Source organism: Phanerochaete carnosa, assembly GCF_000300595.1.
Source record: "Phanerochaete carnosa HHB-10118-sp unplaced genomic scaffold PHACAscaffold_6, whole genome shotgun sequence".
Lineage (NCBI taxonomy): Eukaryota > Fungi > Basidiomycota > Agaricomycetes > Polyporales > Phanerochaetaceae > Phanerochaete > Phanerochaete carnosa.
Genome location: NW_006767633.1, coordinates 1,275,759 through 1,298,501, shown reverse-complemented (window position 1 = coordinate 1,298,501; position 22,743 = coordinate 1,275,759). Strand labels below are relative to the sequence as shown.

At 53.4% G+C, this 22,743-nt stretch overlaps 5 protein-coding genes across 5 annotated transcripts; 4 read left to right on the top strand and 1 right to left on the bottom strand.

The window, feature by feature from the left end:
- Positions 1 to 464: 464 nt before the first annotated feature.
- PHACADRAFT_174761 (uncharacterized protein) lies at positions 465 to 9,728 on the top strand (the record flags this gene model as incomplete). Its single annotated transcript, XM_007396889.1, has 30 exons — positions 465 to 980; positions 1,036 to 1,053; positions 1,107 to 1,130; positions 1,184 to 1,297; positions 1,352 to 1,401; positions 1,449 to 1,622; positions 1,670 to 2,197; positions 2,249 to 3,103; positions 3,155 to 3,173; positions 3,225 to 3,983; positions 4,064 to 4,417; positions 4,474 to 4,525; positions 4,584 to 4,612; positions 4,666 to 4,807; positions 4,857 to 4,998; positions 5,051 to 5,201; positions 5,258 to 5,295; positions 5,361 to 5,565; positions 5,619 to 5,663; positions 5,720 to 5,821; positions 5,877 to 5,895; positions 5,945 to 6,151; positions 6,208 to 6,266; positions 6,318 to 6,490; positions 6,545 to 6,961; positions 7,015 to 7,054; positions 7,107 to 7,176; positions 7,224 to 8,645; positions 8,694 to 8,749; positions 8,805 to 9,728. The coding sequence occupies 30 exons, from the start codon at positions 465 to 467 to the stop codon at positions 8,961 to 8,963; spliced, it is 6,939 nt and encodes a 2,312-aa protein (XP_007396951.1). The 3' UTR covers positions 8,964 to 9,728.
- Positions 9,729 to 10,226: 498 nt separating this feature from the next.
- Positions 10,227 to 12,738, bottom strand: PHACADRAFT_146023 (uncharacterized protein; the record flags this gene model as incomplete). The annotated part of the gene is made up of 11 exons (XM_007396888.1): positions 12,471 to 12,738; positions 12,224 to 12,415; positions 12,063 to 12,171; positions 11,856 to 12,010; positions 11,693 to 11,802; positions 11,467 to 11,641; positions 11,041 to 11,410; positions 10,803 to 10,987; positions 10,688 to 10,752; positions 10,510 to 10,636; positions 10,227 to 10,448 (listed from the first exon to the last, which is right to left on the bottom strand). The coding sequence occupies exons 1-11, from the start codon at positions 12,681 to 12,683 to the stop codon at positions 10,227 to 10,229; spliced, it is 1,923 nt and encodes a 640-aa protein (XP_007396950.1). The 5' UTR covers positions 12,684 to 12,738.
- Positions 12,739 to 13,153: 415 nt separating this feature from the next.
- On the top strand, positions 13,154 to 15,543 carry PHACADRAFT_97499 (uncharacterized protein; the record flags this gene model as incomplete). Its single annotated transcript, XM_007396887.1, has 8 exons — positions 13,154 to 13,255; positions 13,398 to 14,041; positions 14,095 to 14,318; positions 14,370 to 14,644; positions 14,699 to 15,004; positions 15,060 to 15,195; positions 15,248 to 15,378; positions 15,466 to 15,543. 8 exons carry the CDS (start codon positions 13,154 to 13,156, stop codon positions 15,541 to 15,543), a joined length of 1,896 nt encoding a protein of 631 aa, XP_007396949.1.
- Positions 15,544 to 15,948: 405 nt separating this feature from the next.
- On the top strand, positions 15,949 to 19,260 carry PHACADRAFT_257968 (uncharacterized protein). The gene is made up of 14 exons (XM_007396886.1): positions 15,949 to 16,015; positions 16,081 to 16,156; positions 16,212 to 16,236; positions 16,289 to 16,332; positions 16,389 to 16,439; positions 16,490 to 16,569; positions 16,624 to 16,662; positions 16,719 to 17,146; positions 17,206 to 17,449; positions 17,504 to 17,711; positions 17,770 to 18,294; positions 18,347 to 18,491; positions 18,542 to 19,051; positions 19,106 to 19,260. The coding sequence occupies exons 1-12, from the start codon at positions 15,996 to 15,998 to the stop codon at positions 18,374 to 18,376; spliced, it is 1,770 nt and encodes a 589-aa protein (XP_007396948.1). The 5' UTR covers positions 15,949 to 15,995; the 3' UTR covers positions 18,377 to 18,491; positions 18,542 to 19,051; positions 19,106 to 19,260.
- Positions 19,261 to 19,835: 575 nt separating this feature from the next.
- Positions 19,836 to 20,809, top strand: PHACADRAFT_257967 (uncharacterized protein; the record flags this gene model as incomplete). The annotated part of the gene is made up of 4 exons (XM_007396885.1): positions 19,836 to 20,109; positions 20,168 to 20,343; positions 20,393 to 20,477; positions 20,530 to 20,809. 4 exons carry the CDS (start codon positions 19,839 to 19,841, stop codon positions 20,661 to 20,663), a joined length of 666 nt encoding a protein of 221 aa, XP_007396947.1. The 3' UTR covers positions 20,664 to 20,809.
- Between the last annotated feature and the right edge of the window lie 1,934 nt (positions 20,810 to 22,743).

Below are 22,743 nucleotides of genomic sequence, written 5' to 3'. Positions count from 1 at the left end.
GGATTCCCCCGCTTCCGGCTTGCAACTTACAGCGCTTACCGCTCACTTGGGCGTTTGACACTTCCCCAGCACTTTCGCCCGTACCATAGCGTACGTGGATACGGTAATTCTTATGAGTTGCTTCTCCAGACTGCAGATTTGGTATGAAGCAAGCTAGCAAATCTGCATTCTGTAGTGAATATCCATGCGTTACTTCTCAAACGAGCTGGCTCGGTCCCTCAGCAACGCGGTGTCTGTTCGTCATGCAACGCGTTCTTGAAGTACTGTGGCCTTCTATATATGTTTCTGTATTGTTTAGGGATCCACAGCGTGCATCTATGCGTGCCTCGATGCTGCCGCGCGTTGCCCAGAACCTGGGTCATATCAGGATATTGGAGCTCCCCCGCACTGGGCTCCTAGTATCTGCCGTTTATAAAGGCGCAGGGACCCCTGACTCTGCCAGTCCTCTCCTTTCGACCACCACCATGTCCAAGAAACCCTGCCGTTTCCACCTGAAACCGGGCGGTTGCCGCTACGGAAGCAGCTGCACGTTCGCTCATATCGAGGGGGCCACGTCCGCTACCGGTGGCAATACTACGGATGCGGCGACGCCCGGAAGTTCTTCGACGTTCGAATCCTCTCCAGCTCCTCCTGGGAAATGTACATTTTATTGGAAGACCGGTGACTGCAAACGAGGCTTCCAATGCCGCTTCAAGCATGATCGGCCTGTAGACCCGTCTACATCGACCCCTGAAGTAACGACGACGAGAGCGAACGTTACTGACGCATTGCTACCGTTCTTGACACCCATAGGTATCTCTCGGTTATTTGAGACTGGCAGTGATGCCCTTTTTGCTGGGAATTCGAAGCCGAAAACACCGTCCGAGGTACACAATTATCTGAAGATGTATCTCCGGGACGACTATCATTTCCGCAACGTATTTGACATGCACAGTTATCTTGCCTTGCTATCAGATGCCACATCCAGTAACAGCACCTGGGTGAGTGTATGTATCAGGCATTGAGCATGCTGATGCTTATAACGAACAATGTCAGACGGCTGAAGACGGCCAGGTGAGTCTCTCTCCATGCCTGAATGCCTGCTTTAAGCTCATGTAAATATGCAGTTGCTGCTATCTGCCGTTGCAAAGGTGTGTTCTTGGTGTGGTGTTTAAAGACTGGCTCACCGATCTGATGTCATCAGGGCAATGGTCTGCAACGCTTTAACGATATTCTCAGCTGGGAAAGCGTCGCTGTCTGTCCCAGTAATAATAGGAATGTCCTGTCCTTTCATCGTGGTTATATTGCTCTGCTCCAAGTGCGTCGTGGATGGTTTACCTTCGTCCAAATATTCTAACCAGCATCTGTATAGTATCTTTCCTCTGATTTTGTGGTGAAGAGTGTCTTGTCACATCTCATCAAGTGAGGACAACATGAGCTGATGGTGTCCAGCTACTGACCATCTACAGCGCACTTTACATGGTCTTAATGGAGCACTTCAGCGCCTTTTCGCGTCACCTCCAGGCCTGTATGGCGAGTATCATGACCAGCGCTAAGTCTTTCAAGGAACCAGCAATGGCGGCGGGGACGAAGAATGTCGGAGGCGCCCAAGTTTTTGGCGCACTTGTCGTTGTCCTACTTCAGTAGGTGCCCATTCTTTGACAGTCAGAACTGGTATTTATTGTCTCAGATGTCTCACGCGGATCAAGAACGCGACGGCAAAACATCCCGAGTTACGACCTCTGGTCCTCAACCTGAGCGACTGGGTTAACATCTGGGCCATTGGGATCACCACAGCATCACCCACCTTTGACGATGCCCTTGCATCAGCACCCCCACAGGCGAGGGAGCAGATTATACAACATCTGAAGGCAAAAGTGGAGCAGTTGGTCTCGATCGTGAATCGAGAGCATTCAAAACTGGAGCGTTCGAAGCAGAGTCGTCCAGTTCCAACTGCTGTTGACTCGGACGAAGGCATCATCGCTGCACTTCACAATAGCTATGTAGGGCCTGGGGAGCTACGACCAGAGGGCCCTCGGCATGACAATGATCACGTCGACATCGAGGATATCAGGATTGCTCCTACCCATGACGAGCTTATTTGTCGTATCCCTCCGTTTCTGCCATCCACTTTATATAACGCACCACATCCCGCTCGACTGGATAGTCCTGAGAGGTTGTTGGATATCCAGTTCCGACTACTCAGGGAGGAACTGACGTACGCCATCGCATCTCTCTGCTCCCTGCGTACGCTGATTGTCCCCTCTAGCGCCTCTCTTCGCACCTCGGTTCAGCTTGTCATGAGTGATCTCATCTCGCCCGATAAACACACGCAGCTGGATCAAGTCCTTCAGCGAGGTGGAGGAAAGTACCATGGCCACACAGACAACGAAGACACCGTCATGTTCAATGTCTACACCAATGCCGAGTTCACGGAAATTACACCTGACAGACGAGGCTTGTCTGCTGGTCTGATCGTTGACGCTCCTCCGGGCCGCGCTCGTGCGGCTGATCCTAATCGCAGAGCTTGGTTTTGGGAAGGCATGAGCGGCAAGCGTCTCATTTCGGGCGGACTTGTCGCGTTGGTCTGGCAGAGGCCGTCAGGCATCGACGTCCATTTGGGCACCATCTCCAGCTCCATCCGCGACCATGTCACATCTGCGAAGCAGAGCGCTTCGCGTATTGCCATCCGGGTCTCTTTCTTCGACGCAAATGTTCAGCTTCGGATCCTACAGGAGCTCAGGCGTCCACCTGAGGATTGTGGTGATTTGAAGCTACTCGTTGAGGCTACCGTTATGTTTGCATCGGTTAGACCTTTCCTCGAGGCTCTTTGCGTCGAGCCCACGAAGCTCCCTTTCAGCCGCTACCTGGCGCTCTGTCCTCCGGGAGAGCTCGGCAAGGTCAAGATCGAGGCGCCTGTCTATGCTCGGAACGCCAGCTTCTCGTTCCAGCTCGCTTCACTTTTCCCGTCGGACGCGGGCACTACCAGCCTTCAGCTGTCGGTCACAAATCCCGACTCGATCGAAAATGCGAGGACAGAGCTTCGTACTTGTAATAGCTTGGACCCCAGCCAGGCGGACGCTATTGTGGATGCCCTGACCCGAGAGTGGGCTCTGATCCAAGGGTGCGTCTTCTCATTTAGGGCTGATTCAAAGCTTCACTGACATTTTCCTAGGCCTCCTGGAACCGGAAAGGTAGCGATATCTTTCTATGCTTTCACATACTCTACTAAAACTAAATCGCAGAGTTACACTGGTGTTAAAATCATCGATATCCTACTCGCAAACGGGGTTGGTCCCATTCTCATGATTGCCTTCACGAACCACGCCCTCGATAATATTCTCTGCTCGGTGCTCGACGCTAATATCACTAAGAAGGTTGTGCGTCTTGGGTCACGCTCATCAGACGAGCGTATTTCCCAGTTCTCAATCGAAGCCATGGAAGCGGTTGCGGGCAGATCACGCCTCGATCGTGCCTTCTCCGACAATCATCGGGAAGTGAAGGCTGTCGAACAGCAAATTCGGGACCTAATGAAAAAATGCTTGAAGATCAACGTTGACAGCGAGGACATCATGGATCACCTCAAATATGCCTTCCCTGGCTTCTACCAAGATTTTTCTCAGCCCCCGTCATGGATCCAACTTCTGTACTCTGCGAACAAGGGTGCAACATGGACTCGAGTGTCCCGGTCCGTACAAGATCTACTTCACTCGGATAGCACGATCTACGGATACTGGCTTCGTTCAGACGACCTAGATTTTTTGGAAGAAGCACATGTACAACGGCATAGCCTACCCGAGCCAACCGCCCCGTCAACTCCTGCACCCAGCTGGGAGCCATCTACGAACACAAATCCGTACGAATTGCTGCGTGCCCGTGACAATGAATCGGGAGCGTCTTCTGGGTCAGTATCGATGGTGGATGCCTCCGACATAGCGGACAGCGATTCAGACTTCGACGACGCTGAGGATATTCCTCCGGAAGAAGCATGGCAGTATCTGACTGTAGAGCCAGAGGAGAACGTCACTGCAGATACGTCACTGCAGATAACAGTGCTGCTGACACTGCTGCAACTTTGTCGGAGCAGCCCGGGCCTTCGAGCCCTCCTTGCGCGGAATCTATCGTTGAGCCGATAATCCACCATGTTTCATCTTTGCCGGAAGGTATCCAGCCCTCGGATTTTCGCAATCTTGGCCAATTCTTTGCGGCCTGCGGCTACAACACTCTTCCTCTCATACCTGCCTCTGATCGCAAGCTCAGCGTGCTTCTTGAGACTGACGACGTCTGGCAGCTTTCCCGTGTAGAACGCAAGAAGTTACATGAGCACTGGGTGGATGAGATCCGCGTGATTTCACAGACGAATAGGACAGAAGAGTTCGAACGCCTACGCCGTGTGCATACCGACACAATTAAGCAGTACAACGAAGGCAAAGCTGCCGTATGCCATCTTTTCTCCCTCACACTACCACAGCAATGCTAATGTCTATCTCCTAGGCTCGTTGCGAATTGCTTCGAAACGTAGACATTATCGGTTGCACGACTACTGGTATGCTGGTTGTCTCCTGGCGGCTGAGGGTTGACCGATGGCCGAATTTCGTTTACAGGCGCGGCAAACCTCACTGCGATGCTCGAGGTATGTGTGCAAACTTGCTATTCCGTGATATTGGTGATCGAACAATGAGGCAGACAATTGGTCCGCGTGTCATGCTTGTCGAAGAAGCGGGACAAGTTCACGAGGCCCACGTCTTAGGCGCTCTTGTATCATCCATCCAGCATGTCGTCCTTATTGGAGACCCCCAGCAATTGCGTCCGACGATCAACAACTACGGTAGGTATTAGTTTGGCTATTGTAGTGTGGAAATTCATTCTCGTCGCAGCGCTATCAACGGAACACAAGAGCGGAGGCAAGATATACAAGTTCGACATGTCCTTGATGGAACGCCTCTCGACTTCGGGCTTCCCGATGTCCCAGATCGACGTACAACGGCGAATGCGACCTCAGATCTCAGATCTTATACGGTATGTGCCAATTCTCATTCATATAAATTGTCTGACTGGAAGGGCTACTCAGGCGAACGCTCTACCCGAAGCTAGAGGATCATGAGTCTGTAAAGAACTACCCTTCGGTACGAGGCATGCGCGAGAATGTCTTCTTCTTCGACCATCAACACAAAGAGAATGGGGGTGAAGACGATTCCATCTCCAAGTTCAACCAGTTCGAGGTATGCAAGGATACCGGCAGACATTTGAGCATCATCCTTACTTCATGCCCCTTCAGGTTGACATGATCGTGGATCTTGTTATGTATCTACTTCGGTATGTGACCGGTTGGGTACGATATCGACGCACTATCTGACAACCTACTTTCCAAATGACGATAGCCAAGGTCCTTACTCAGCCGAAGGTGATATCGTCGTTCTCTGTGCCTATCTAGGGCAGCTCGCTCGTATGCGTGATGCCTTAGCACAGAAAGTCACAGTAGTTATCGACGAACGAGATCAGCGAGACCTGGCTGATCGTGAGGCGGATCAAGAAGATCTCGGAGACGATGTCACCACCGTCGAGCATGTCAAAGTGACACGCCGAGTGCGTATTCGTCCTTCTCATATACGCTGCAGCGATTCTATCCCTTGACCCAGGTCCGTCTACGTACGATCGACAATTACCAAGGAGAAGAAGCGAAGGTGCGCCTTATTCCGTCGAATACAGGGAGTATAGGCAGAACATAGTATGATATCAGATTGTCATCTTGTCCCTTGTACGAAATTCTGGAGGCGCTAAAGATGATGAGACGCTCTGTGGGCATTCGTCCAAAGGGCGCGTCAATGTCGGCTTCCTCAGGGTGCGTAAATATGTTTCATTACTACCGCACGATCTGAGATACCTTGACTTCCTAGTCTGAGAACCGTACCAATGGTGAGCAAAGTATCACGCTAATCTTGGATGCACGCCGACTCTCGCCTAGTTGCGCTGTCGAGAGCCCGAGAAGGTCTATATATCCTTGGCAACGCGCGAGACCTGCGGCTTCGCAGCTCCATGTGGCGTTCAGTTCTCTCTATCCTAGAAGAAAGCGACTGCGTTGGTACCTTCCTCCCAATCGCCTGTCATCGGCACCAGGATCAAGCTGAGAAAGTCGCCAAGCCCGGACAGTTGCCTCGAATCGCCCCGGATGGTGTGTTCCATACATCCAATACTGGTTTCTTTTTGCTGAATTAACTGTTCCATCAGGCGGTTGTCTGAGGCAGTGTGATTCAAGATTGAGCTGTGGACATCTTTGTCCATACAAAGTATAGCCGGCCTTTTCGGGGTATAGAACATTCGCTGAATCCATGTACTAGTGTCACTCCGACGACCTCAACCACAAGAGTGTGCGATGCGAACAGCGCTGTACTAGGCTCTGCCCCCGCGGACACCCATGCTCGAGGCCTTGCGCGGATGCATGCGGGCAATGTATAACCATGGTCTCTCACGTTGAGCTTCCGTGCGGTCATGTCAAGACACAAGTTCCTTGGTGAATACCCTTATAATCTTTTGCTCGTCGGGAGTTAATCACCATAGCAATTAGTTTCGCGCTTGATGACCTGTCTGAAGTGTCTTGCGGTGTTCATTTGAAGAAGCAGCTTCTGGACTGCGAACACGAAGCCGAGATGGCATGCTCAGACGATCCTGCTCTATACAGGTGCAATGCGCCTTGCAACGGTATCTTGACGTGCTGCAGCAGGAACTGCAAGGCCGACTGCCATCAGTGCCAGCAACTGAACCCCACTCCGGAAGGCTCAACTGGGGTGGCGACCAGGAATGCCCACCAACCCCATCAGTGCCAGAGGCGGCTTTACTGCGAGCACCAGTGTAGCAAGATGTGCTCTGAAGAGCACGAATGTACGACAGAATGCAACGCACCCTGCCGCCAGAGCTGCGCACATGCACATTGTAGGCAGCCTTGCTCCGTTCCCTGCGCTCCTTGTCAAGAGCCGTGCTTATGGTGAGTGAATAGATGAAGCTATCGTTATGTTAGATCTCACTGCAGATGTACAGGCAATGTCCGCATCAGACCTGTCCTGTACCGTGCGGTTCTGTGAGTTCTCAGCGTACTTCCTGGCTATTCTTTCACTAAACCCAATTCATAGGTCTGCGCTCGCCTGCCTTGTGATTTTCGTTGCGAAGAGATATTGGAGTGCGGCCATCGCTGTTCTTCAGGTTTGTATCTGCATCATATGCCGGACCACATGCTTATTTTATTCTAGTTTGTGGGGAGGACTGCTCGATTCAGATTTGTCCAGCATGTGCGAGCCCAGAGCAGGGGGACGTAGTCGTAGACCTTATCCTCGGGAGATCTTTGGCCGACATCGACCCTGATATGGAGGGTCTCGATGACCTCCTCATTACTCTGCCGAACTGTCGCCACGTCTTTACGGTCGAGACTCTCGACGGACACGCCTCAATGCAAGAATATTATCGAGCCGACGGTGGACGGTGGATAGGTCTGGAAGCCCCTCCAAACGACTTCAGGAAGCCACCTACCTGCCCGACATGCCGGGTGGCCATCAGGTCGAACCGGTACGGTCGAGTCTTCAAGAGAGCTGACCTGGACATTTTGGAGAATAACGTTGCCTTCCGTATGTCCCAATCGCTTGCCGCGATAGGGCGCAGGGTCAAGATTACACCATTGGGCACACTCAAGGACACGCTTAAGATTGAGGCCGCGAATGAAACCTTGTCAATCACCAAGGCTGCTCAGAACAGGAACACCCACCAGAAGAACCAGAGGGCACTCCTCCAGCAGGTTCGCAACACGCCGCTCCCAAGCAAGGGTCTCGATCCGAGCAACGGCGAGTTGCATGGAATTCCTGCATCTGAAGTCAGGTCATGGCAGCTGACTCTCCGTGGACTTCTCGCCTCGTACAACGACGCTGTTTCTGTCGCGAGCATCCGTTCGGCACATATGCACGCTTGGGAAGCTTCCTTTTCGTATCTTTACCAGAAGGAGATGGACCTCGCTGCGCAGCATCCGGAGCACGCCCCCAGGAATCCGCATGAGCACGCGATGCGCATGGCTAGACTGGGCGTTGGTCAGCCGCAGCCGAGAGCAGATCGCAGGTTCCTGGTCGAAGCCTTTTGGACGTCCATTCACATTCGCCTCACGCTCGCCGACCTCGCGCAGACCTGGGTCACCGCTCTTGCATCCAGGTCTGGATATCTTTCTGAGAACAGACAGCTGTGGGGGCGATTTATTTCGTTCATCTTCCGGTCTTGCCTTCAGGACGGTCGAACTGCTCTCATGATAGCACAGGAGTCCGAGAGCCATCGTCAAGTTGTCAAAACATCGCTGCTGCTCATGCGTATCAACATTGAGTACTTCCGTTTCAACATCGAAGGTAGTCGTGGCAAAAGCCGGCTTCGTGACCGCCGTGACCAACTGGCATCCCGAGCGAAGGAGAAACATGAAGAAACCCTTCAGCACAGTGAAGCTGTCAGACTGACGCACCTCGAGATCCGACGTGCCGATCAGGAGCAAGAGATCCAGTGGCTTACCACGACCTTCGTAGACCCAGCTAAAGTTATCGTCCAGGAGTGGCAGAAGCTCGAGCGGTCTTTGCGAATGGACACCTTCTACGAGCCAGTCTCACTGGGGGAGATGCAGGACATCGTCAAAGGGCTCAATTTTTGTAAGTCACAATTCTCAGTGTTGTTAATGATTCTGATCGGATTTGCAGCGCATACCGGCCACTTCTACAAGTGCCCGAAAGGTCACACTTTCGTCATTGGCGATGTGAGTCACATTACACTTCGAGTAGCATTTGTGTTGACGGCTGAGCTCTCGATAGTGCGGCGGGGCGAACCAGCAGTCCTTCTGCCCTGAGTGTAGTGCACCTATTGGTGGAACAGGTCACAGCCTGCTGACAACCAACACGCGCGATATGCAGTATGAGGAGCTCGCCCGTGGACATGGTGCAGCGCGCAGTCCGTGGACGTGGGGAGTGTAACGGACACTTGGCCGTTGATCGTTCGTACCTGATCTTCATTTGTAAGTTGTGTTTACCATGGGTGCCGCCGAAACACAAGCCATATCATTATTCCGTACGTCCGGTGACCTAAGGAGAAAGTAAATGATCATAAAAGCGAATATGCAAGACTGCGCTTCAATTGTCTCCTTCGTGATATGTTGGAGGCGGCTCCGATCTATCCGCCTGGAAATACTGCATTACCCGCCTTAGGTTCTCCACTTCTTGGCGCAAACCCTGCACGTCCGTTGGCGACACAGGGCTAGCAGCATCGCTTCTCGATGCAACTGTGGGCGGCTCCCTACTGGACGACTGACCGTTGGTCGACGTCAAGGTGTATGAAGAGCTCGCGTTGGGAGTATGTGTTGGCGCCCGCCGCCGCTGCCGCTGAGCTCGAGCTCCGAGAGATTTCGTTGTCTGGGGGAGATACCCTACGGCTTGATGTTCAGTCTGTACATTCGCATTCTCCGGTGCAATCCAGGGGGCGGTCTCTTCGCGAACGTAGTTGTATGGCACAGGTTGCGTCATGTTCGCATCGAGCTTTTCGTCGTCCGAACGTTTAGTTCTGCGCCAAAAGAACAAGCCGACGATGAGTATGAGGATAAAGCCGCCTACTCCTCCGACAACACCGCCTACTATGGCCCCAACGTTCGAATGTTTTGACGTTCCAGAACTCAAGCCAGGACTCGAGCTAGGGCTTGGCTCTGAGCTCCCTATGGGCTGAGCTATGTTGATGGTAACATTAGGAATACTGGAATATAGGGTACATTTGCTAAGGGAAAGAACACATTACGATAAACCATGCTCACCTCAATGCGAGAGGAGCAAACATTGCGCCAACCCCAGGGCTATATCAAGCAGTCAGGAATGACCAGCATTGAGCTTCTCTTGTACCCACCTCGCTATGGTGCTATCCAAAGCAGAGCCGTTGCCTTTCAGCGAAAATATCGTCGAGAAGATCGTCCGCGATTCGTTCTTGGAGATAATGTTCCATACGTAGTCCACGAGGCTGCCTTGTACGCTGACATCGTTCATGGTCATAGCAGTGAACAAAGTCCAAGCTGCATGCAACTTTCAGCCTCGGGAGCTAACGGGCAGATCAATGGGGGCATACCCGTGTTGCCGTCTGCGTCTGAGTCATTATCGATCGGTAGACCATCTGTGAACAGTCAGTGCGGACTCTCCTGTACACAGACGCCATACACACTTGGATTAGATCCCAAAAGACTCTGTACAAACGTCGTCTCAGAGCTGTACACCTGAGTCCTCTATCAGCACACGTATCAACGGGTCCCGATAACAGTCACCCACCGAGTCGTCGACGAGGCCTGTCCCGAGCCACTTATCTGCGTACAGGTTGTACTCCAATGCCCACGACGAACCTGGATCTCCGAAATTTGATAAAATATGGTTATCGGAAGACAGGGCGAGAGACTTCCAGGTGTTTGCGTATGCTTGTGCCGTGCTCTACATGAGGATTAGATAGCGTCAAGTACAGTGACGAAAACAACATTATAAGTATACGCACGGAGTAATGCTGTGCATCCTGCTGCTGATCCATCGCCACACTCATCTGAGACATCGCGCCGATTGCAATGATACCCTTAATTGCCAAGTTCGTCGAGTTGGGTCTCGGCCCAGGGTCAGCACTGATCCTGGGGTTGTGATCAGTACTTGTTTCCTGAGCACACGACACCCGTACGTACTGGCCTGCCGGTAGAGGTGACGTGTTATTTACCAGATAGTCCGCCCATCGCTTTAGTAACGGATACTGTTTGCGGAAGTCAGGGGCGATAAAGCAAAAGGGAGCGGTGCACGCACGTATGTACTGATCAATGACCCGTCTCCCGTCGCTCGCGCGTGCGCGAGGGTCATGATGAGCATGTTTCCAGATTCTAGAGATAGATGAGTGAGACGTAGGGGAAGCACGGGACTGGCAAATGACTTGCGTTCTACACCCTGATCATGGGTTGTGGGATCTCCTGTCGCATTAGGATAATTAAGCCCTGTAATCATAACCGTTAGGGCGTCACGTAAATCACAATCGGAGGACACATACCAATATGTCGGGGCGAGTATGGTTGTGTCCATGCCGGCGAGCTCGCATAATCCAGAACAGGCTTCAGCAGCCAACCACCGTACGACCCATTGACACTCAGAAAGAACGGGAACGCAGAGTATAGCACCTCCACAGGATTCACCCTGCCACTAGGGCCAACGTCCTTCATGAACATCTTCACGTCAGATGTATTGTAGCTGCCCGCAGAGCCTCCGACGGTAAGCTCTGTTCCTGCCATCGCCTGTCGTGCAGCGATAGAGACGAGATCGACGAGATGTGGCGAGGTCGATGACGCGTTCTTCGCTAGTGCTGCATCAAAGGCTTCCGCGCGCTCGACGGCAGAGCTGTAGTCTTGCAGGAACGATGTGATCTGGGATAAACGGTGTGAGTACTGAATAACACTACCACTCGAACATCCTGCCGCACTATGTCTTGAGCTGCACCTTGGGTGCGCCAGTAGGGACTGCGCATCTCTGGTGCACCCGAGGCCGTCACGGCTTGGATTGCGGGATCTCGTAACATCCCTACGGCCCAAACGACAGCGTCCGTGGTTGTCGTGACACTACCAAGGTCCATCGAGATAGCAAAGACCGGGAATGGACTGCACAGAGCCTGAATTGTATACTTTATGACCAGTAAGCATACCACGTACTTTGAGATACTCGCGGGCCCCGAGGTAGCCGTGTTCTTCAGGGTCCCGGCACTACTGAACTGACCTCTGCAGTTCGCATCCAAGTCTACCATGTAGGTCATCTGCTGGCCCTGATTTGCCTCTCAGTTATTGCTGAAATCTGCTTCTTAGACAGTATACTTACGAGCAACGTCGCGTAATAGGTCGTAGCATCCTCTGCCTGATTTGCTTTCTCAGAGAACGCCTCAGGGATCTCCAGCGATACTTGATGATATAGGATGGTATCTGTTGGCACTGTCTGCCACTGCATGACGTCTCCACGGTTACCCGAAACCCATTCTGCAGCACATACGATAAGAGCCTCTCTCTAATAACTCACTGTTCGACCTACCTCCACTGATGTCAGAGTAGACCTGTACAGCATGAGGCTGTCCGTCGTTGGATGTTGCTGTCAGGGAGACGTAGGAAAATGGAAATGACTGCTTGACGGGGTCGGTTGGCTGATACTGAGTCAGTGTGGAGCACGAAATGCCATGTGGTCGAGGGACATACCTCTATCGGGGACAGATATGTTATATTGAGATCAATCGGTCCCGAAGTTATGCTCATCACCGTCCGCGTTGGCGTGATTTGGATGTTATTGAGGACCGAGAAGTTCAATCCTGCGGGGCTATCTGCATCCCCTTGCCATTTGTAGGTAATGTTGTTGTCGATGCGTATGTGGCCAGCCCATCCGAGAATGGCCTTTGAAAATAGCGGAGATCAGTGTCCGGCTCTGGCGATGGGAAGCAACTCTTACGCTGTTCCAGAAGAGAGGCCATATTTCTGGCGCACGCTTGACTCCGGGGCCAAAGGGTATGTTTGTCGTGTCCATCCAGGCACTGAGGTATGGGCTACGCACAGCGAGCGGGACCCATGAGGTCCATAGGGTATCGCTGAGCTGCGCCTGCGCGACGAGAACCAAGCTAGCTAGAATAGATATCACGTAGCATGGGTGAAGTCTGTGCAGCATTTGGAACGTGAAGCGTCCCAGATTCGCTACGGAAGTCGGGAAGGCCTTTGGCAAAGAGCAAACCGAGGTGTCTGTGGAAACCTGCCAGCAAGTCGTGCTGGTGGGTATCTGCTGCCCTGCCGACATCACATCATCTTGCCTTCCTCCGTTCGTAAAGATCGCATCAGAGCGGGCCTGTGCAAAGATAGATGCGGGGGCGGGAGAGAGTCGTATGTTGATTGTTGTTCATTTCCGTTGGCGTGGGCTGTGCGGCGGCATTGACGGATGTGCCTGGCCGGGGACCTCAATTGTCGACGGGACTGACGCGCTCCATAGATTGATGGCGCATCAAAGCTTACCATTTGTGGATTCACATGCTCCGGAAACGGGTGCTCTACGCCCGCATCCGGCGGCACTTGGCTCTAACTCCCCAAGTGCTTTTTTCCACTCATCGAGTCATCGACACACCCTGCTTGCTACTCGCTTTCAACATGTCGCTCCAAGGACTGGTTTCTGGCTCAGAGTGCGCAGTGCCGTTCAACCCTCTCTCCCAGGTGTTGAAGCACACCGAAGGAGACCGCAGTGTGCAGCAGGTGCGCTTAGAAGCATGCAGCTTTAACACGCTTCACTCACCTATCGTATGTTTATGTTAGGACCGCGTCGCTGGCCCCTCATCTTCAAGGGCAGGTCTTTCAGCAGCCTACTTCACTACGTACTCGCTCACTATGGCAACAGTTGCACCACTTGCCTACCACCACAGGTCCCGCTACTGCAGAGCAAGACCGCTCCCTTGCACGACAGTTCTTTGAAGGGGCACCGCAGAATGGCATGCCCAATGGCTTTAGCACAATGCCTCACGTCCTGCCACCACAGATGGCCCTGCATGCACCGCGTGTTGCCCCTGCGGACCTTAACGGAGCATGGGTGGAGGTACATGATCGCGGGCTCATGATGAACCAAGAGCATGCGCAGGGCTCGTCTGGATGGGCATCTGAATTTGGGGGCGCATCGCACATCCTTCCGTCTGGCCCTGTGCCGCAGGGGCAAGGCTTTCAGCAGCAGCAGCAGCCGTCCTACATGTCGTCTATGACATCTGGGATGTACGGCATGCGCCAGGGTATGATGTATCCCATGAATATGGGCGCTGTCATGAGTCCGCCTCCCATACAGGCAACTGACAAGGGCAAAGGCAAGAACCGCGAGATCGACTTCGACGCTGCATTCGCTCAGCTGGATGAGGCCCTCGGGCCGAGCCCAGAGGAAGCTGCGCGGGTAGCAGAATTCGATGATGTCGCGGACCTTTCAGAGGCTATGGAGAGGGCTCAGCTCCGCGAGGCTGCAGAGCAGAACAAAGAAAGAGTTGGTTCGGATTTCGAGACGTAAGACCATGGTGCTACGCGATACACAAGTCATACTGACAGGGTCGTATCAGAGTTTGGGACCATCTGAAGAGCTCTGAACTCCCACCGCCAGACGAAGAGCTCGCGAAATGGGAAGCTCAGTACCGGGAGCTCATGGAATCTCATCGGTCGGACATGGACTTTGATTACGGCGCTAGTTTGGGAGAAGCTTGGAGGAATAGCGAGTTCGATGATGAGTTTACCAAAACTATGTTCGATGACGAGGGCGTCCCACAACTGCAGCCTTACATGTTTGGTATGTTCTCTCTCTCATTCTGTCTGTACTCGCTAACGCCCCCCATTACAGAACCGGAGAACAAGTACATGGATCCGTCTACGCACACGTCTTCTTCCCTGAATGACGCCAAGGCCCTACTTGAGCAAGGCGGATCATTGACAGAAGTCGGTCTCATGCTAGAGGCCGCTATTCAGAAGGGCGACCTTGGTCGAGGCGGTTACGAAGCATGGATACTACTTGGCGAGGTTAGGAGTATGGACGAGCGCGAGGACGCAAGCATGCGCGCCCTGAACGAGGGTGTCAAGAGAGCGGTCGAGACTGGCGCAGCTGGAGAAGGCATGATTGTGAGTTTTTGCACAAGAGCCTGCTCGCTAACTGAAGGCTGATGGAACCTGTAGTCCCTCGCTATCTCGTTCACGAACGAAAACTACGAGCGCGCCTCTCATACAATGCTGCTACGCTGGTTGCACGCGCGCCACCCGGAGTTCCCGATTCCTCAAGAAGCATGGGACACTCTGCGCGGCTCCGCCTGGGCCTCGCACGAGCGCGTTACGGAGACATTTATCAACCTCGCACGCGAGCAGCACGGCCGTGGTGAACTAGACGCTGACGTACAGATCGGTCTTGGTGTTCTCTTCTACACCCATGGCTTGTATGATCGTGCCAAGGACTGTTTCGAGACAGCACTCAGCGTGAGGCCCAACGTAAGTCATAGCGTTGTCGCCGGGAAAGCATTAGCTGATATGCTGTGTGGGGCAGGACTATTTGCTATGGAATCGTCTGGGCTCCAGCTTGTCTAATGGAAGTAAACCGGAAGAAGCTCTTGGGGCGTACAAACAGGCCCTACAGCTTCGGCCGACGTATACTCGTGCTATCTATAATGTTGGCGTTGCTTGTGCGCACCAGTTCCTTGTACCCATCCATCCCTTCGTTGACGTTTCCTCCAGGCTTGAACCTCGGTGCACACAAAGAAGCTGCCGAACACTTCCTGAGCACTCTTGTCATGCAGGATTCGGACGGCAAAGGCACGAAGAGTGACCAGGTCTGGATAACTCTGAGTAAAACATTCACCGCCATGGTAAGTCCAAACCACTCTGGGCACGAACTGATGCGATGCGGTCTTCGGCTTCGACTATCCCGCTAACATTCCGATTCATTTCTGCAGGACCGGCCTGATCTCGCCGACAGAGCACGGGCCGGTGCAGACCTCGAAGTATTTCGTAGGGAAGGCTTCGATTTCTAGTCGGGCTCCCCGGCAGGTTTCAGGTAATCAGAATTGTAGACGATGTGCATATTACTCCTGTTGAGTGTATGCCGTGGATGGATTTAAACATGCTGTACAATATTTTGTTTCGTCGAGATGTAACACCTGGGCAGACCTTTTGTTTCTTGTGAGATGAACGGTACTATCATGTCACTTCTAACTGCCGTTCCTCTGCTCAAAAAGATTGCGTATCGTGGGAGTCGAGGACAGAGACAAGACTCCTCTCGGCTTGCTCTGGGTGCGACAAACGAGCGGGCGCTGATTGGAGGACACGGGCCGCACTTGCCATTGCGAGCCTGCGTGACGCGATCATCTGCACAACCTCCAGACTCAAAAAGTCATGTCGCAGAGAAATGTGCAGTGGGTAGGAAAAGGCCTCCCGGAACGGAAGAGTCAGACCCCTTCTCTGTTCCTATCCTCCACCACCAGGCATGTCGGACGGCGTCGAAATGTACGTCTGCAACCCGCAAAGCTCGAGTGGTGATCCTGGACTAACGGTGGGGTACTCGATGGCAGTCACTCCCTCTCGACGCCCTCGGGCCAGAGCAATGTTAAGCTCAACAAGTATTCGAGCGAGCTGACGCAAAACAAGGTGAAAGTCATTGTGGTGCCTTGCCATACGAATACTGAATCATCTCCCTGTACAGATCCGCGGCGGTGCACAGGCTATGCGTGCGTCCATACGACAACGAGTGCTGGAATTTATGCTGATCGTGGCACATAGTCTATGCCGTCGGCCTGACCGAGGAGGACATGAACAAGCCCCAGGTGCGCTCCAGCCCCCAGTGTAAAGCCGACAGTCCTGACGTTTGACATCCCCTCAGATTGGTATCTCACCAATCTGGTGGGAAGGAAACCCTTGCAACTCGCATCTGGTGAATGTTTCATATCGTGCAGCTTGATCTCTGCTAACAGCATAGTGAAGCTCGATCTCGCCAACAAGGTGAAGGAGGGCTGCACCCAAGAAGGCTTGGTTGGCCTGATCTTCAGCACTATTGGTATCAGGTACGTTTTGAGTTCACGGTGACGACACTTTCCTCAACTGACTTGTCCTTCCAGTGATGCCATTACGATGGGTACTGATGGCATGCGCTACTCGTAAGAGGATTTGTATTGTGACAAGGGTCAGCATTGACCTCTACATGCTCCTGCAGGCTGCCAAGTCGTGACATCATCGCCGACTCTATCGAGGCCGTAGTGATGGGCCAGTATTACGACGGCAACATCTCCATCCCAGGCTGCGATAAGAACATGCCCGGTTGCCTGATGGCTGCCGTGCGCCACAACCGGCCGACGATCATCGTCTACGGCGGCACAATTCAACCGGGGAAGCGGCACGTTGACTGCCCAGCGTTCGGTGCAAAGACGGGCGACGACATGACCGCTGTCGATGCTTTCGAGTCTTACGGCGCGTATGTTACCGGCAAGATCAGCGAAGAGGAACGTTTCGACGTCGTCCGTCATTCGTGTCCTGGCCCTGGCGGGTGTGGAGGTATGTTCACTGCGAACACCATGTCGAGTGCTCTTGAAGTGCTCGGTATGTCGCTACCCTACTCTGCAAGTACGCCTGCCGTCTATCAAGGTACGCTCTATCCGTTTGCTCCATCTTATGGGCACGCTCAAAGTGTGTCGACTTGACAGAGAAGGCACAGGAGTGCTACAAGGCGGCCAAGTACCTCAAGAAGCTGCTCGAGCTCGACCTGAAGCCCAAGGACATCCTCACTCGCCAGTCTTTCCTGAACGCTATCACGATCGTCAACGTTATCGGTGGCTCGACCAATGCCGTCCTGCACTTGCTCGCGATGGCCCGCGCCGCTGATATCGAGCTCACGATCGACGATTTCCAGACAGTTCGCGACCGCACTCCTTACCTCTGTGACCTCAAGTACGTTTTGTTTGCATAAAGCCGCATTGGATGCTTAATACAAGTCCTCCACAGACCTTCCGGCAAGTACGTTATGGAGGATCTCCACAATGTCGGTGGTATCCCTGCCCTCGTCAAGTACCTTCTTAAGCACACCGATCTCCTTGATGGCAACCAGCTGACCGTCACTGGCAAGACCCTCGCGGAGAACTACGCTGACGTCCCTGAACTTGACTTCGAGAAGCAGAACGTTGTGCGCAAGATCGACGACCCTATCAAGCCCGTGAGCAGCCTTCAATACTGTTTCCCCTGTTGCGTATATGCTGATCGTTTGCTGTTAGACCGGTCACCTGACCATCCTCCGCGGCAACTTCGCCCCCGGCACCGCCGTCGCGAAGCTCACGGGCAAGGAGGGTGAGCGCTTCGATGGCAAGGCAAAGGTCTTTGACCGCCTCGACGACTTCTACCCCGCACTTGCCGCTGGCGAAATCACAGAAGGCACTGTCGTCATCTTCCGGTACATGGGTCCCAAGGGTGCGCCGGGCATGCCCGAGATGCTGGGCCCGACGGGTGCCCTCATGGGTGCGGGCCTCGGTGGCAAGACAGCACTTATTACCGACGGCCGCTTCTCCGGCGCGTCCCGCGGATTCATCATCGGACATGTTGTCCCTGAGGCGATCAACGGCGGCCCGATTGCGCTCGCTAAGGACGGTGACCAGATCATCATCGACGCGAGCAGGCGCGAGATCCACTGGCTTGTGGATGAGGAAGAACAAGCTCGCCGCAAGAAAGAATGGGAGGCATCAGGCAAGGACCAGATCCGTGAGAGGCGTGGTATCTTGTACAAGTACGCACGCGACGTCGCTGTAAGTGGGTCCCACACTGTAAGGGATGACGGTAGTCTGATGATATGTACAGCCTGCAAACGTCGGTGCATACACCGACTAGATATCAGTCCTGAAAAGCGGATTATCGAAGGTGTTATTAACGTAAGTGTATCGATACAATGCTCATACTGTAACAGTGCTTGTAGAACGAGAGAACGCAACACAACATGTATCATCTGCCACACCTTGAGTAACTTGACTCAGCATGATGTGTAGAGGAACGCACCGAAGAGAATCCTGACTGAGTTATTTGCCCTTTGGTGTGTTCACCTCCGACGAGATGCTCCTCGGAGACGAGGGCCAGCGCGGGACTGCAGATGTACCAGGCGAGGCGGGCGTCTGGTCCCCATACCACGCGGGCTCCGAGGTGCTATGCTTCGTGTCAGGTCTTGGAGTCTCCTTCTCGGCGACGTCGTTGTGCGACGTCTTCAAGACAGACATCGGAATGGTGTGCGCATGCTGCAGGGAATCGTCGCCCCTAATTTTGGGGTCATTGTACACGCGCTGACCGGGGCGGAAGCCAGCCTCAACGATGGCGGGGTCGGGGGGTATGATGAACGCCTCCATCTTCTTGGGAGGGTCGAGCATCTCGCGGTGGCTTCGGAAGCCTAGTGCCCGCGCACGTTTCTCGCGGCGGTGGCGCTTGTAGAAGTAAATGATGAAGCCGATGATCCATGCAAGCGCAACTGTGCCACCGGACACAATACCGGAGATAGTCGGGGTCATCGAGCGATGTCTGTAGCTGAGGGTCAGGGAGGGCGCGGGTAAGGAGTAGAAGGGGCTTGCTTACCCGAGGAAGAGGTGTTGCGTGTGCGTTGGTGACGCTGAGGCCGTCGTTTGAGTTGACATTTCTGCTGAGTCGTGGAGCCTTGGTTCAGGCTCGTTCTTGGAAGTGTGTTGGCGTAGTGGGAGGAAACAAGGCTGGGGGAGGAGAAAAGGGAGTAGTCGTGGTGGCCGTGGAGGCCTTGGTGGTGGTGCTGGTCAGAGTGCTGGGGGTACGTCGTTGAGGAGTAGGCAGCGGCTGGTGCGGGTCCAGCAGCTAAGCGCCGGCTCTTTTGTGGCACGTATTTCGTAAGGTCTCCGTGGACGATCGTGAAGACGTTAGCTTGAGTATCTGTTCCATACTTATCCCTGTCCGTGTCGGGGGAACTAGACAACGTGTTTGGGCCGAGCAGTCGAGAGGCATAAGTTTAGTGTGTGGTACGTGACGCAGCAGTAATGACGACTTCGGGACTCGGAACCGCTGGCCTCACTTGTGCCTCAATCACCACTTCGCTCTTTCCCTCGTTAGTCAGACCTCAGAACATACGCTCTGGGAACGCCAAGGTGCATGCTGGCCCGTTTCCACTCGTTGTCTGGCGGACATAATGCGAGGCGCAGTCCTGCGTACCGCTGCTAACCATAGCTATGTCTGTGTTTAAGAGGCGAACCCTGAAACTGTAATGAACGGACGCGGGTGAGACTTTGCGAACTCGTACAAATATGCTGATCACTGAGCAAGCCGGGCAGCTCCCTCAGAAGCCATGCCTCCCGTACTTTCGCTCGCTGTCTGCCTCTTCGACAATGTGGCCTCGACCGACTTCCAAGGTCCAGTAGAGCTCTTTGGTTTCATCTCACCCAGAGGGCTGCCCAAGAGGTACTGGCCGACCGAGCCAGGCTATATCATTGAGGCAAGCTACTTCTCCGTCACAATGGACCCCGTGTATCCCATGTCGGGGCCTGCCTTGGTGCCCACCAGAACCTACGAGTCATTACAGCCAGACGAACAGTTTGACATTATCCTCGTCCCTGGAGGTAAGCCGCACGCACGCACGCACCACGCTAAAGCGAACGAGCTCATCGCTTTATTCAGGTATAGGCAGTCGTCCCGGGGTCACACCAGAGCCCGTAATTCAATTCGTAAAGAATCAGGCTCCCCGTGCAAAATATGTGCTATCCGTGTGCACCGGAGCGGAGATTCTCGCCCGCGCGGGAGCACTCGCTGGCCGTAAAGCGACCACCAATAAAAGGGCCTTGGCCCGTATCAGGGTGGGTCCGCTAACTTACTATGATATGCCTGTTCACTCATGGTGTACAGGGAGACCATCCCGAAGTTGGCTGGGAGCCGAGAGCGCGATGGGTAATCGATGGCAACACCTGGACTTCGGCTGGCGTCACAGCAGGTGTGTACACTTTCTCAACCTACGTGTTACCTCACCTAACATACGAGTACAGGCACTGACATGGCTTACGCGTTCTTGGAGCACCTAGTGGGCTCGGAGGTATCCAGTGTGGTGCGGAACATCATTGAGCTGCCTGTCCGCTCGCAAGAAGATGATGAGTTTGCAGAGCATTACAAGCTCCTTTAATCTGTTACACTGTCCACGCCATTTCGCCGAAGATCCCCCCTTTACATCGTATATTCGTTTAGTCCTGTTAGATGGCGCTTTGTCTGCTATAACATTTGTGGTAGTAATGTAAACGCTTGCGTTTGAAGCCCATAATGTGTCCCAATTTCCAAGAGCAAACTGTCGTCAGCGCTTCTGTAGCACAGTAACTTAACTGTGTACAATCCTACGCTGCTCGTTCATCAGACCGCATTTCTGCCACAAACACGATAAGAGCTGACTGCCCTACAGCGTGTTGCCAGCATCATCAGCGTCAGACGATTAATCCACCGAAAAGCCCGAGTCAGGTGGGCCACCTCATGCACTGCTCGCAGGCCGTCCACAATGCTTGGGCGAGCCATTCAGAATGGATAACATGCCTCACCGCTCTCTTCCTATCTTGTCGGAGCTCTTGTCATCCGGCTGGCAGGCCTGGGAGTAGCTGATAGACTTCAGCACCCACTTCGTCCGCATTTTCACGAGGTTGCATGGCGCCCCCTCCCCTCCCTGATCACCGTCTCCTCCATACAGGTTACGCTTCAGCTCGTCAGCTCCCGCTCGAGAATGCATATAACGCCATTCTGTCATAGCTCGATACATACCGTCTGATACAAATGCGTATTTCTGGCTGGGACGCTTCCTCTAAATGGACGGTCGGGACACACGCGCATATATCTCTGGGATATCACCAACCGGGTAGTAGTGGTGATAGCTTAGAGAACGACACCTCTGCCCATGAGGTACTATGAGCACGCTTTTGAATAAAATCAGCAACCACGGTAACTTGGTGGTGCTACTATAAAATACTCATCGTAATACCGAAACCGGTTGTGAGCGAAGGGCAGGCAGATACCATGGCCGAATGCGTGTTTCAGTACTAGATACTCGTAAGATACAAATCAGTTACTATCCACAAGGAGGGACGGGATATAACGGTGCCGGACTACATCCTTGGTACATGGATCTAAATAGACACTGTAGCGAAAATTATGGGTCGCCCTATTCGGCATCGAGGTGAGGCCTTGATCATCCCGATCGGCAAGACGACCGGCCAGCCACTTGAAGATTACAGCCCGCAGGCCTGACCGAGGTACGGAACGTGTATCAGTTCACTGTTATCTTGATTTACTGCTCTACGAATTCTGCGCAAATATCAGCAAAGTTTGGATCAACATGCCGCAAAACGCGTATGCGAGCCTTGTTGCGCCCATGGCTTCTCCGTTGCAGTGCACGTCGATTCCACGTGGGCACCCTGAGTTCGCCTATAGTCGGTGCTGACTGTGGGCGGCGTTGATTTAGGATGACTAGGGGTGGCACGATTTCCCAGCACCCGTCCGTCGACGCGTTGTCCCTGCAGCCTTGGAACCCGAGTTGTATGCATCGCCGTTTCACGCAACGATGCCTAGACCAAATGCCCTGCAGTCCCGTCAGCCTGCGATGCCTGCACCCAGACAGATGCTAAACGCTTCATGGGTGCAAATCAGCGTGTGCTCTAGTCGTGTTTGTGAGCCGCGGCCTCAGACGGAGTGCTTAGCGGCATCACGTTGGCGGTGGCACTATGCCCGCTGGTTGCTAGAGAAGTATCATCATCAGCGCGCTGGTATCACATTCCCTTGATTTTCTACGTATTGCGCTGCAGCTGTATCTCGTACCACATTTCTATTTACGTTCCCTGCAGCTTGTGCTGTTTCATGCTCCTGGGTGTTGGTCAGCACCAAATCCGATCTCGGAAATTCCCATCAAAACTTGCTGATCTCTGCAACTAAGTAATCAGGCTTGATCAAGATTAATCAAAGTCCCTTACAGCGGACAAGTGTCCTTAAATATCGATCTGCAGCCTGATGAGACTCATGAATCGACATTCAAGTTACGATGTCAGCTCGTCAGTCGGCTCTGCATTGGAAAGACGTGTGAACGAGATGCTGTGCCCATTTGTCCTTCGAATTCAACAGCAGGGCGAGAACTGTTCGGGCGCTGCACAGGTTCGGAAGCCCCACGAAGGTTATGGAGCGAACTGCCTTTTGTTGCACAGCCGGGAGATTCTTTGGCAGCTGCTAGCTGG

Excerpts from the sequence above, each read along its gene's own strand:
- PHACADRAFT_257968 (XM_007396886.1), top strand. The coding sequence starts at position 15,996 with ATGTCGGACGGCGTCGAAAT. Across the intron at positions 16,663-16,718 it reads ACTGATGGCATGCGCTACTC|GCTGCCAAGTCGTGACATCA; the intron begins GTAAGAGGATTT and ends ATGCTCCTGCAG. Across the intron at positions 17,450-17,503 it reads CCTTACCTCTGTGACCTCAA|ACCTTCCGGCAAGTACGTTA; the intron begins GTACGTTTTGTT and ends AGTCCTCCACAG.